At 44.5% G+C, this 13,261-nt stretch overlaps 1 protein-coding gene across 1 annotated transcript in view; it reads right to left on the bottom strand.

Annotated features, from left to right (window-relative positions):
* Positions 1-506: 506 nt before the first annotated feature.
* Positions 507-13,261, bottom strand: part of KCNG1 (potassium voltage-gated channel modifier subfamily G member 1) — a 53,818-nt gene continuing 41,063 nt past the window's right edge. The window contains exon 3 of the mRNA XM_073607255.1: positions 507-3,810. Coding sequence (XP_073463356.1) covers positions 3,040-3,810 — 771 coding nt within the window. The 3' untranslated portion in view covers positions 507-3,039. The remainder of the gene's footprint in view (positions 3,811-13,261) is intronic.

The raw sequence follows: 13,261 nt of genomic DNA, 5'->3' as shown, positions 1-13,261 counted from the left end.
AAGTTGCACTGCGCTCTGCTATTGGCCAGGCAATTTTCTGGGACCTGTGACGTCACAGGTCCCAGAAAATCGCTGCCAGGGAGGGGCCACCTAGGGCGAGAGGAAGAGTCGCCTAGGCGGCCAAGAAGAGGAAGGAGGAAGTGGGACAGGAAGTCCCACTAAAAAGAAGGTACACACTCCCCCCCCCCAAAAAAATGACATGCCAATTGTGGCATGTCAGGGGGCGAGGAGTGCTTAAAGCGGAAGTTCAGCTTTTGGGTGGAACTCAGCTTTAAGAGTTTCAATTTGTATGCAATCAGGCAGGTCCTTGCACTACATGGTTTTGGTAAATCTGAAGACAAAAATCTGCAGAAAATCTAATGGTGTGTATGGAGTCTTAGTCCGTAGGGTTCAATATTGAGTTGGCCCACCCTTTGCAGCTATAAAACCGTTTCAACTCTTTTGGGAAAGCTGTCCACAAGGTTTAGGAGTATGGCTATGGGAATGTTTGACCGTTCTTCCAGAAGAGCATTTGTGAGGTCAGGCACTGATGTTGGACGAGAAGGCCTGGCTCAATCTCCACTCTAATTCATCCCAAAGGTGTTGAGGTCAGGACTCTGTGCAGGCCAGTCAAGTTCCTCCACCCCAAACTCGCTCATCCATGTCTTTATGGACCTTGCTTTATGCACTGGTCCAAATCATTTGGTGGAGGAGGGTTATGGTGTGGGGTTGTTTACAACCCCTTTAGGGCGTCACATACCAAGTCATTTTGGACAATTTCATTCTCCCAACCTTGTGGGAACAGGTTGGGGGTGGGCCCTTCCTGTGGGTGGAGGAACTTGAGTGTCCTGACTAAAACCCGATAGAACACCTGTGGGATGAATTAGAGCAGATACTGCGAGCCAGGCCTTCTTGTCCAACATCAGTGCCTGACCTCACAAATGCTCTTCTGGAAGAACGGTCAAACATTCCCATAGACACACTCCTAAACCTTGTGGACAGAATTTTCCAGAAGAGTTGAAGCTGTTATAGCTGCAAAGGGCGGGCCAACTCAATATTGAACCCTACGGACCATGTCTGGGATGCCATTAAAGTTCATGTACATATAAAGGCAGGTGTCCCAATACTTTTGGTAATATAGTGTACTTCCTGTCCCCCTAGGGACACATTCTTGTGCCACCCCCTATCTATCCCTATTAGCTGGCTATCCTGAGTATTACACTACTAAAACTAGTTGTCATAGTCCCACAAGTCACGCCAAGGCAGGGAGTGGAAAGTTGGAAAAAGACAGCCCGATCACTGAGTTAGAACCTAGAACAGAGAACTGATGACTAGAAGGGTAGGACAAACTGTTGCCCCACTCTGCTAGCAATTTGTATGTGTGTATACAGACCCAGATTGGGCGATACTGTATTACACAGTACAATATTCCACCAAAATAATATTCAAGCTGTAAAGGAACAGCAACAGTGATGACCCTTGCGTTAGCAGAAGGGCGGGAGTCCGGTAATTTTTATTAAAGGCAGGAATGTCTTAATGACTTGGCAGCATGAGTGGGTGGTTGTATGCCGCCCATGACAGTCTTGCTGTCTTTGGTGGTGGCCTATGTAGAAATCCAGCTCTGGTACTCAATACTTTGCATACCTACACATTACAGACCTAATAAAACTAACTGCTTGTGTAGGCCGCTAGAGCATTCATTTAAGGGCTGATTTCATTAATGAAAGGAACAACCTGGTTGCGAAGGAAAGCACAGTTCTTCTTGTCACATGTTTATTCAGGAGGCATCTGTGGCTAGGGGTGCTACAAGCAGCCACTAAATCACTAGATCAATAAAGTACAAAGTACAGGTAGATAGGGTTCAGGAAATGTTTCATGGCAAATGTATGCAAGTGAGCTGCTCCAAGGGAGAATGGACTTCTGCACAAACACTGCTTTTATATGGCAACTGGTTGTTCTGCTTTGGTGTTTGGCAGTGGCGGCTGGTGGGTTTTTCTTTTTGAGGGGCAGCAAATAAGCACCACCCCCTCCGGGCAGCCAGCGGCGCGTCACTGACAGCACCCCCTGGGTGCCCCGCGGCGCAGCACTGACACCAACCCCCCCTCCTGGAGGCCAGCGGGGCAGTACTGACACCAACCCCCCCCCTCCTCCGTGAGGCCGCAGCATGGCACTGACAAACCCCTCCGGGAGGCCGGCGGCCCGGCATTGACAACCCCCCCGGGTGGCCGTCAGGCACTTACCCAATCTAGGGCTGGCAGGCTGTGGTGTCCTCTCCTCATCTCCCGGGTGTGGGCAGCGGCTCCGGTGTCCGCTCCTCCAGCGGCTTCCTCCACTGTGTGTCTCCTCTCTGTTCCTCCTAAGCGCTAAGCCTCCAATAGGATCGCCTGCCGCTTTGGCCAATCGGGAAATAGGTCTCATGACCAAAAAAATGGCATTTAATTTGAAGCTGTATCTCTTTTTGGAGAGACTTGCTGGTATAGTACCATCAAATTCTGCCAATGTGCAAAATGATTTACAGTATAGGAGCAAAAACTGAAACCTCCACCTATTAAAAATGACCCATCTACACCTCTGCAACCATGCTTCATCTTTAGTAGATGTTACTTCACAGTTTAACATAGACAGTTATCCACAAGCTCACACTCTTATCACATCTTCCGGATTTTCCTCACAAGCCTCCATTTCCATCCCTACATTCTGAGAATTGGTGTCCAAAAAGTATACCCCATTTCCAAAAACACCCTGGAGCCCATACAAGCAGACACATCAAGGCTGTTGGATGATCACTCTGACGATGTTCTTCTAGCTGTCTCTAAGGAATGGTTTTCTGCTAAAGATTTACACTTCTAATGCGCCATCAGTTCTGCACTAGAGGAAAAAGCATTTTTAACGTGGCCAGTTGATTTTATGTGAGCTGGATATGTATGATAATACTCAGTATTATTATTAATGGAGGGGTGGCACTTTTTTTTTTTTTGGACGGGGGAGGCAGACAAGCCCATTTTACCCAATGGTCAGACAAGCCCATTTTACCAGTAGTGACTGGGCCATGTTCCTTTCTCAGTCATTGTCTTTTGACTCAGAAGACATGCTCTCAAAAAGTATGTCACTTCCGTGCAGGTTATTGATTAGCTGCGACTTGCTCTTCATCAGCAGCTGCGCCCTCCTGCAGATGAGTCTCTCTTGTTCCTGCTTTAGCTCGATGTAGGACCGGGAAAAAGTATGGAAGATTGAGGTCACAGGGAAAGCCATCAGTAAAATTCCACTTAGGATGCTGCTGAGAGCTACTACCTGGCCTGGTATGCTCCTAGGCACCATGTCACCATACCCTACTGTCGTCATGGTGATAACAGCCCACCAATAGCAAGCAGGGATGCTCGTGAACTCCTGTGAGTCCGCCATCTCGTTCTCAATCAAGTAAAGCAGCGGGGCAAAAAGGGCAATGGCTACACATAGGAAGAGGAGCAGCAGGCCAAACTCGCGGGTGCAACGGCGGGCAGTGAGGCCCAATGTCTGTAGCCCTAGGGAGTGCCTAGCCAGACGCATGACATACAGGATCCTCAAGGCACGGAGTATGCGCAGCACAAGGCCCACTTTATCCAGGTAGATGTTCCCAGTTCCTGATTTCTTCTGCCCCCCTGAAGTGTTGTCCACGACCAGCGCGATATAGTAGGGCAGGATGGCCACAACGTCTATTAGGTTCAGTGGCTGCCGCAAGAATGCAAACTTACTGGGCGCCTGGATGAAGCGCAAGACAAATTCCAGAGAGAACCAACCCACGCAGACTGACTCCACAATAAAGATGTTGTAGCACATGGTGGAGCATTCCCCCTGGAAAAGAAAATATATTACTAGGTCAGAAACAGATTTCAAATATTACATTTCAACGTTGATCTGTATTGTGAAGAAAACTGCTCAGAGGGTAGGGTAAATCTAAATAGGTATTCATTAAAGAAAGATTTTATAAATACAGTGGGGACCGAAAGTATTCAGACCCCCTTAAATTTTTCACTCTTTGTTATATTGCAGCCACACAGCACCCCATATTGACAGAAAAACACAAAATTGTTGACATTTTTGCAGATTTATTAAAAAAGAAAAACTGAAATATCACATGGTCCTAAGTATTCAGACCCTTTGCTGTGACACTCATATTACCTCAGGTGCTGTCCATTTGTTCTGATCATCCTTGAGATGGTTCTACACCTTCATTTGAGTCCAGCTGTGTTTGATTATACTGATTGTACTTGATTAGGAAAGCCACACACCTGTCCATATAAGACCTTACAGCTCACAGTGCATGTCAGAGCAAATGAGAATCATGAGGTCAAAAGAAACTGCCTGAAGAGCTCAGAGACAGAATTGTGGCAAGGCACAGATCTGGCCAAGGTTACAAAAAAACTTTCTGCTGCACTTAAGGTTCCTAAGAGCACAGTGGCCTCCATAATCCTTAAATGGAAGATGTTTGGGATGACCAGAACCCTTCCCAGAGCTGGCCGTCCAGCCAAACTGAGCTATCGGGGGAGAAGAGCCTTGGTGAGAGAGGTAAAGAAGAACCCAAAGATCACATTGACTGAGCTCCAGAGATGCGGTTGGGAGATGGGAGAAAGTTGTAGAAAGTCAACCATCACTGCGGCCCTCCACCAGTCGAGGCTTTATGGCAGAGTGGCCCGACGGAAGCCTCTCCTCAGTGCAAGACACATGAAAGCCCACATGGAGTTTGCTAAAAAACACCTGAAGGACTCCAAGATGGTGAGAAATAAGATTCTTTGGTCTGATGAGACCAAGATAGAACTTTTTGACCTTAATTCTAAGCGGTATGTGTGGAGAAAACCAGGCACTGCTCATCACCTGTCCAATACAGTCCCAACAGTGAAGCATGGTGGTGGCAGCATCATGCTGTGGGGTGTTTTTCACCTACAGGGACAGGACGACTGGTTGCAATCGAGGGAAAGGTGAATGCGGCCAAGTACAGGGATATCCTGGACGAAAACCTTCTCCAGATTGCTCAGGATCTCAGACTGGGCTGAAGGTTTACCTTCCAATAAGACAATGACCCTAAGCACACAGCTAAAATAACGAAGGAGTGGCTTCACAACAACTCCGTGACTGTTCTTGAATGGTCCAGCCAGAGCCCTGACTTAAACCCGTTTGAGCATCTCTGGAGAAACCTAAAAATGGCTGTCCACCAACGTTTACCATCCAACCTGACAGAACTGGAGAGGATCTGCAAGAAGGAATGGCAGAGGATCCCCAAATCCAGGTGTGAAAAACTTGTTGCATCTTTCCCAAAAAGACTCATGGCTGTATTAGATCAAAAGGGTGCCTCTACTAAATACTGAGCAAAGGGTCTGAATACTTAAGACCATGTGATATTTCAGTTTTTCTTTTTTAATAAATCTGCAAAAATGTCAACAATTCTGTGTTTTTCTGTCAATATGGGGTGCTGTGTGTACATTAATGAGGAAAAAATTACCTTAAATGATTGTAGCAAATGGCTGCAAAATAACAAAGAGTGAAAAATTTAAGGGGGTCTGAATACTTTCATATATATATATATATATATATATATATATATATATATATAAACATACATACACATACATACATACAGAATATAAAATAAGCCCTCATTATGAAGCATCAGTTGACCCTGTGGAAGGCAGTCTTGCCCCACTGACTCCTGAATAGCACAACGGGTGAAACACATTAAAGGATCAAGTTCAACATTTATGAATAATGTTCTTGTCACAGTGTGTGAAGAATTAATTAAAACTAAGACCCGTAGCGATAAAGGTCAGGGAACCCAGTCAGCCAGAAATGTGTCATATATTTCCGCATTCACATTGTAAAATGTGTGATGGCCTTTGCCAAATGGGTAGTGACTCTCTACCTTTATGTACTACAATGCTAAGGTTGTCCAGCTCAAGCTTTCAAAACAAACTGTGACCATGGGTACTAGGACTACCCAGGACTATTTTTAGCCATCTGAGCCAATCAGACTGGCAGGCCTTCCAACTTTTATAAAAAGTTTAAGAAATGTTTATTGAAACAAGAATTTTCTCCACAGAGCAAAGCCAGACGAAAAAAAAAAAAAAAAAGATGTATTTATTAATTTAATTAAATTAGGTTTAGCCAATAGATATTTTGCCATCAATGTGGTTGTAAACCCTTACATATACCTACTAAATTGACAAGCCCCAAGCCACAGAGATGAAACAAATCCTCCTACAAGTTTTACCGTTTTATCTGCATTCTTCTCTTCTCTACAGTCTTCTAAAACACTCAGATCAAAGGCGATGTCTCAGCTTCAGTGGGCAGGGATCTGACATCACACAGTGAACAGCATAAAAGTAGGAAGCTGAGTGTAATCTGAGACCTGAGTAGAGAGAAAGGACACACCCCCTCTACACAGTCTCATAGGGAAATATGCGCAGCGGAGGCTTTTAATAACCTGTCGTCTGCTGGGGGGGGGGGGTCTTAAAGCGATAGTAAACCACGGTAAAAAACCTTTACAAAAAAAAAATTATCCCCTGCAGGATAATAGCATAATGTGCTAGTATGCATCGCGTACTAGCTAGCACATTATAAGAAGGCTTACTTTGGAGTGAAGCCCTCCAGCGGTGCGCTGTCACTGCTGACAGGGCTTCCATCTTCACCCGGTCTTTTTTACGGGTTCGCAGGCTTTGGCTGTTTGAATGGCCTAGCCGCAAAGACATCACTCCCACGTGCGCCGGAGTTACGGCCACGGCACGACTCTCTCAACAGACAGCATGCCATTTTTAATAAGTGATCACATGAGCTCTGTTCTCAGCTATATAAGGGGCTTGGAGAGTTGGGGGTAGGGAATGAAGGGGGGGGGGCCCACTGGCGTCTCTCTCCCACTTATGATCACACACAACGGGAGCTCAGAGGCAGGCATCGCTGACTTGATGTAAACAAGGCAGATTGCCGTTCTGTCAGTAGGGAAGGCGTTGATCCTATAATCCTGCTAAGCAGGGACACGGATCTATGCTTCTCTCTTAGTAAAAGCGCCTCCCACAGTACACAAGCACTGACTAGGAACACACTTAACCCTTTGACCACCCCTGATGTTAACGCCTTCTCTTCCAGTGTCATTAGTACCGTATGTATTTTTTAGCACTGATCACTGTATTAGTGTCACTGGTTCCCAAAAAAGTGTCAAAAATGTCAGATTTGTCCGCCGCAATATCGCAGTCCTGCTATAAGTCGCTGATCACAGCCATTACTATAAAATAAATAAAAATATCCCATAGTTTGTAGACGCTATACCTTTTGCGCAAACCAATCAATACACATTTATTGTGATTTTTTTTTACCAAAACGATGTAGCAGAATACATATTGGCCGAAATTTATGAAGAAAGTTAGTTTTTTTTACATTTTTTTAATAGGATGTGTTTTATAGCAGAAAGTAAAAAAAATCTTTTTTTTTTTTTAAATGGTTGGTCTTTTTTTGTTTCTAGCGCAAAAAACAAAACAAAAAAAAAAAAAAAAACAGAGGTGATCAAATACCACCAAAATAAAGTTTTGTTGTGGGAAAAAAAAATGACATAAATTTTATGTGGGTACGGCGTTGCATGACGGCTAAAGAAAGTAACACAGTGCTGTATCGCAAAAAATGGCCTGGTCATAAAGAGGGGTAAATCTTCTGGAGGATAATTGGTTAAATTGTATTCTTGCAGTGGTTGCATTTTTTTTTAATGTACAATTATTATGTAGGGCAGTGAAGCAAAGTGTATTTAGAACTTTAAGTCTCATTCTCGTAGCTCAGTTTTCACAAATTTGCAGACAGAACGATGAAGAAAGAGGAACAAAGAGGCAAATCCTCAGCCTGGGATGATGACCTGACAACGACGTTGTGATGTACTCTCCCATTCCAGGTAACTATATACTGTACTGGTATAATATTGGCTTTCACGGCTTTGTTATTTCAATTAATTAAAAGACAGATGGCTGCAGTTTATGTACAGGCAATAAATGATGCTTTTTCTTTGTACTCTGTACAGTGTGATTAATTGTCATTGCCTGGTTGAGCCAGAGAGGAATGGGAACATCCGCCGAGCTACAGCCATTATCCACAGCTTAGATCTGCCAATAACCCTAATCAAGCGCTGGCATCGAAAATGGTCATGCTATACAATTTGTGGGGAGTTATTATAAAATATTTGAAACTCATTTGGTGCGTTTGGAAAATATAGCAGTTTCAAGCATAACTGATCCGAGACCACCTCATTCACGCTAGTGGGAGCAAGGCAAAAAGCAATGTACAAAAGCCCAGTAATTCACATTAATGAGATCTGGAGTTGCATCCCTACAGTGAACATTATCCACATGGAGTTTTTTTGTTTTTTTTTTATCTCTTCTTGCTGGTGTGGATGTAACGCGGGTGTTGTGGTCTACTCCCACAGTACAAAACATAGCTGTGGCTCAATTTATTACTATCAACATCTGTATAAAGTGGCAGGGGCTGATGAAAATAGTTGCTGTTGGGATCATTTAAGTGCTCCTGCTACTAAATTCCAGGGTTTTGGCTATTGCATTCTCCCTGCCCGTGTCCACCTGCAAAGTGATTGATATGGTCAGTCACCTGTTAAAAGCAAGCCAAATGCTCTGTCCCTTGCTTGTGATGGGGACAGTGATACCTGCGTTGTTCCTGATCGAGCCCCCGTTTGTCTGCCCTGTTTTGCTAGTTTGGATTTCCCTGTGTATCATGACCTTGATCGGATATTGGACTTTTCCCTGAACTCAGCCTGTCTTTTACCTGGACTGTCATAGAACCACCCTATCTGTCTGCTAAACTGCAAGTAGTCTGTTTGTTTGCTTAGTTTGTATCTGCCTTGGCATGGTGGGCAGGCACTATAGCATTGTGTATAAGTCCTGGGGGCAACCAAGTCCTGTTAGGCCTGCTTGCCTTAAGGGAAAGGGGGCTACTATAGGTGAAGCACACAGTAGCCAGCTATAGTGTCTGACCACCTACGTTGGGGTAGACGTGACAGTTGCGTGTTTCATGGAATGCATTGTGGAACATGTCAGCCCTATAATTGACTAACATAATATAAAACCTTACAAACATCCAGTCAGCAAAAATGGAAAAGTAAAAGCCTATGGGCTATTGCACTCTGGGAAGGGGGGAGCGATCATACTGGATTTCCATGAGCTAACCCAGCAGCATTGTTTGTTTGCAGCATGTACGCTCCACTTCCCCTTGGAGCCTAAACATGAACTAATCAAATAGTATTATTATTAATATTATATAGCGCCAACAGTTCGCGCAGCACTTTACAACATGAGGGCAGACAGTACAATTACAATACAATTTAATGCAGGGGGAATCAGAGGGCCCTGCTCATAATACAAGTTCTTTAGCACCTGCCATGTCATCTTTATAGAACAGATTATGGGTAACAGTTACACTATATTACCAAAAGTATTGGGAAGCCTGCCTTTACATGAACTTTAATGGCATCCCAATCTTAGTCTGTAGGGTTCAATATTGAGTTGGCCCACCCTTTACAACTATAACCGCCTCAACTCTTCTGGCAAGGCTGTCCACAAGGTTTAGGAGTGTGTCTATAGGAATGTTTGACCATTCTTCCAGATGCGCATTTGTGAGGTCAGGAACTGATGTTGGACAAAAAGGCCTGACTTGCAGTCTCTCCTCTAATTCATCCCAAAGGTGTTCTATCGGGTTGAGGTCAGGACTCTGTGCAGGCCAGTTAAGTTCCTCCACCTCAAACTCGCTCATCCATGTCCTTATGGACCTTGCTTTGTGCACTGGTCTAAATTATTTAGAGGGGGGGGGGGGATTATGGTGTGGGGTTGTTTTTCAGGGGTTGGACTTGGCTCCTTAGTTCCAGTGAAGGGAACTCTTAAGGCGTCAGCATACCAAGACATTTTGGACAATTTCATGCTCCCAACTTTGTGGGAACAATTTGTGGATGGCCCCTTCCTGTTCCAACATGACTGTGCACAAAGCAAGGTCCATAAAAGACATGGATGAGCGAGTTTGGGGTGGAGGAACTTGACTGGCCTGCACAGAGTCCTGACCTCAACCCGACAGGACACCTTTGGGGTGAATTAGAGCAGAGACTGTGAGCCAGACCTTCTCATCCAACATCAGTGCCTGACCTCACAAATGCGCTTCTGGAAGAATGGTCAAACATTCCCATAGACACACTCCTAAACCTTGTGGACAGCCTTCTCAGAAGAGTTGAAGCTGTTATAGCTGCAAAGGGTGGGCCAACCCAATATTGAACCCTATGGACTAAGACTAGGATGCCATTAAAGTTCATATGCATGTATGCAGATGTCCCAATACTTTTGGTAATATACTGTAGTGCAGTGGTTCTCAACTGCAGTCCTCAGGACCCACTAACAGGCCAGATTTTAAGTATTACCTTGGGGGAGATTCAGACTAGAATACTGCAATCACTGAGCAGCAAATGATATCACCTGTGATGTATTTCAGTTATCTTGCAAACCTGGCCTGTTAGTGGGTCCTGAGGACAGGAGCTGAGAACCACTGCTGTAGTGTATGTAGAAGCAGGATATTCAGTCATGTCTAATATGTAACTAGGTATTTTGAAGTTACAACTAAAGGTAATTTATACCAAGGAAATGCATAGGCTGCTATTCCTTAACTGTTGAAATGCTAAGTAGGCCTGGATCCAGGGGGTTGCTGAGATGGCCTGTGCCCCCCGGGTCTCTAATGCCGCGTACACACGAGCGGAATTCTCGCCGGAAAAAGATATGGCAGCTTTTCCGAAGGGATTCCACTCAAGTTTGCCTTGCATACACACGGTCACGCAAAAGTTTGCTGAAATTATGACCATCAAGAATGCGGCGACGTACAACACTACGACGAGCCGAGAAAATTTAGTGTAATGCTTCTGAGCATGTGTAGGGATTTTGCGTGTCGGAATTGCCACAGACGATCGCATTTTCGGATAGGAACTTTTTCCGACCGAAAAATTGAGAGCATGCTCTCAATCTTTTGCTGGCTGGAATTCCGCCAGCAAAAGACCAATGGAGCATACACACGGTCGCATTTTCCGACGGGCCAAAATTCCGATTGTGTGTACGTGGCATTAGAGTGCATCAACTGATCCACAAGACACTCTGATGGGGGCAGTTGACATAATGGGGCACTCTGATGTGGATATTAGATGTAAGGAGGTACCCTTATGCAGACAGTTGATGCAAGGGGGCACTCTATTGGGGACACCTGATATGAGAAGGCAATCTGATGGAGACATCGGATGCAAGCGGGCGCTCTGATAGGACCCCTATGTAAGGGAGGACTCTGTTAGGGACACTTGCTATAAGGAGGCACAGGATCTGTTTAACCATCCTAATCTAAATGACAGCCAAATAGAAACTAGCATCCCTGGTTTACGGGTTTAAGGATTGTCGCTTGTGGTACAGAACTGGAATACCGACTCTTGCATCTCGGTCACACTGTTGACATGATTCCCCCTGACTTGTTATTATGCATCCCCAGATCAGATAGATCCAGCCCTGATGCTAAGATATGTATGCATTTCCAGCTGCTATCTTTGGGGTCTAGTAAGTCTATTTGACGAAACATGTCGGGGCGTGGCTGTACGGCAATCAACAACGCGTGACGTAATACGCTGTGACACGAGACGCCGCACCTGGAAGCTTGGGTCTGAGGAGTGAGTGAGAGCATCATCTGGCTACTGCACACCTTGGGTCCGCCGCGACCGCTATACATCACTTTGAAATTGCATGGAAGTTTCTTTTGCTGTGATAGATTTCTGCTTGGTTTATATTTGATTCATGTGAGTGCAATTGTTATTAAACTTGCACTAGTGGAGCACTTTTTTTTATCTACATGTGGAGTAATTCTGGATATTCACGGCTGGAGATCGGAGATTTTCATAAACCCCTTTGGTATGGTTTAAAAGTGATTTCAGCCAAACACGAGAGCACGAGGCATATTTAGCTGGTGTGTGCGTTTCTTACGGGGAGAGGAATCACTTGCATGGAGGTGTGGTGGAAGCATAGAAAAAAAATCTACTGGATACACTTCATTGGATTCTTTTCTTATAAGGACTTTTGTGCATAAGAATTGTTCACATCAAAGACTTTGTGTTCACATTTTTTCGGACTTTTTTTCACCTATCGCAGGGTGATAATATTAGAGTAATATCACAGATCAGTTTAGCACTATTCAAGTCTGCTATTTAATTTTGTGATCACTTATTGAGTGAGATATCAATTCTCTATTATCTATGAGTTTCACTTATTATTAATAAGTTTAATGCTGATCACTGTTCAGAGGGTGTGGTGAACACTTAGAAGTGTCACTTCACATATACATGTGTTTTGTTACATATGTGTATGTATTGATTTACTTCATTCTTTTCACTTGATTAGGTTTCAGCGCCACTATTGGTTCACTATTTATGTTGGTTCAATAGAGGACACAATACAGTTTATACGTTTATTTATTTAAAGTGGCAGCTTCAGGTATCGCAGTAGTTTGATCCAGGAGCGCAGTGGCTGTAATAAAAGTATAGGAGGGCTCAACTTGTTTTCTATCAGTTCTTGTATCTTTGGGGTCTACCGATTGTTTTATTGGTTTATACAGAAGGTATCTTTCACTTGTTTTTTTTTTTAATTGTATGTTTGGCTTAGATTGCTCACGGTGGTGGCAGGTTTACTTTAAAGACAGTCCACGACTTTAGTTTACTTTATGTAGTCATGCAAAATGATGACAATTTCTGTGTCCATCTTTGCGTAGGGGGCTACTTTAAAACCTTTGTTCATTTCTTGCAAGTATAGCATTTTTTTTTGTGAAGCTCTGACCAGGGTTAAAGGGGTTGTAAACCCTTGTGTTTTTTTTCACCGCCCCCCCCCCCCCCCGTATTACTCACCTGAGCCCTGGAATTTACCACGGCGGAGACACGCCCTTCCTCTGCCCGGGGTTTTTGACTTCTGATTGGATAGATTGATAGCAGAGCAGCCATTGGCTCCCCCTGCTGTCAATCAAATCCAATGACGTGGCGCCGAGTCCGGCATTCTGCATCTATGGATGCAAATGCTGTACTCGGGAGCACGCCCACAAGGGAACCACCCCCCTGGGGAGATCGCTTCTCTCAGGGGGTTAAACAATGCAGAGAGGAACTACCAGTGCCGCTGGGGGACCCCAGAAGAGGAAGATCGGGGCCACACTGTGCAAAACAAACTGCACAGTGGAGGTAGGTATGATATGTATGTTATTTAGAAAAAAAAAC

Source organism: Aquarana catesbeiana, linkage group LG12 (genome assembly GCF_042186555.1).
Source record: "Aquarana catesbeiana isolate 2022-GZ linkage group LG12, ASM4218655v1, whole genome shotgun sequence".
In the NCBI taxonomy this organism is placed as follows: Eukaryota; Metazoa; Chordata; class Amphibia; order Anura; family Ranidae; genus Aquarana; species Aquarana catesbeiana.
This window is presented reverse-complemented; position numbering and strand designations above follow the sequence as displayed.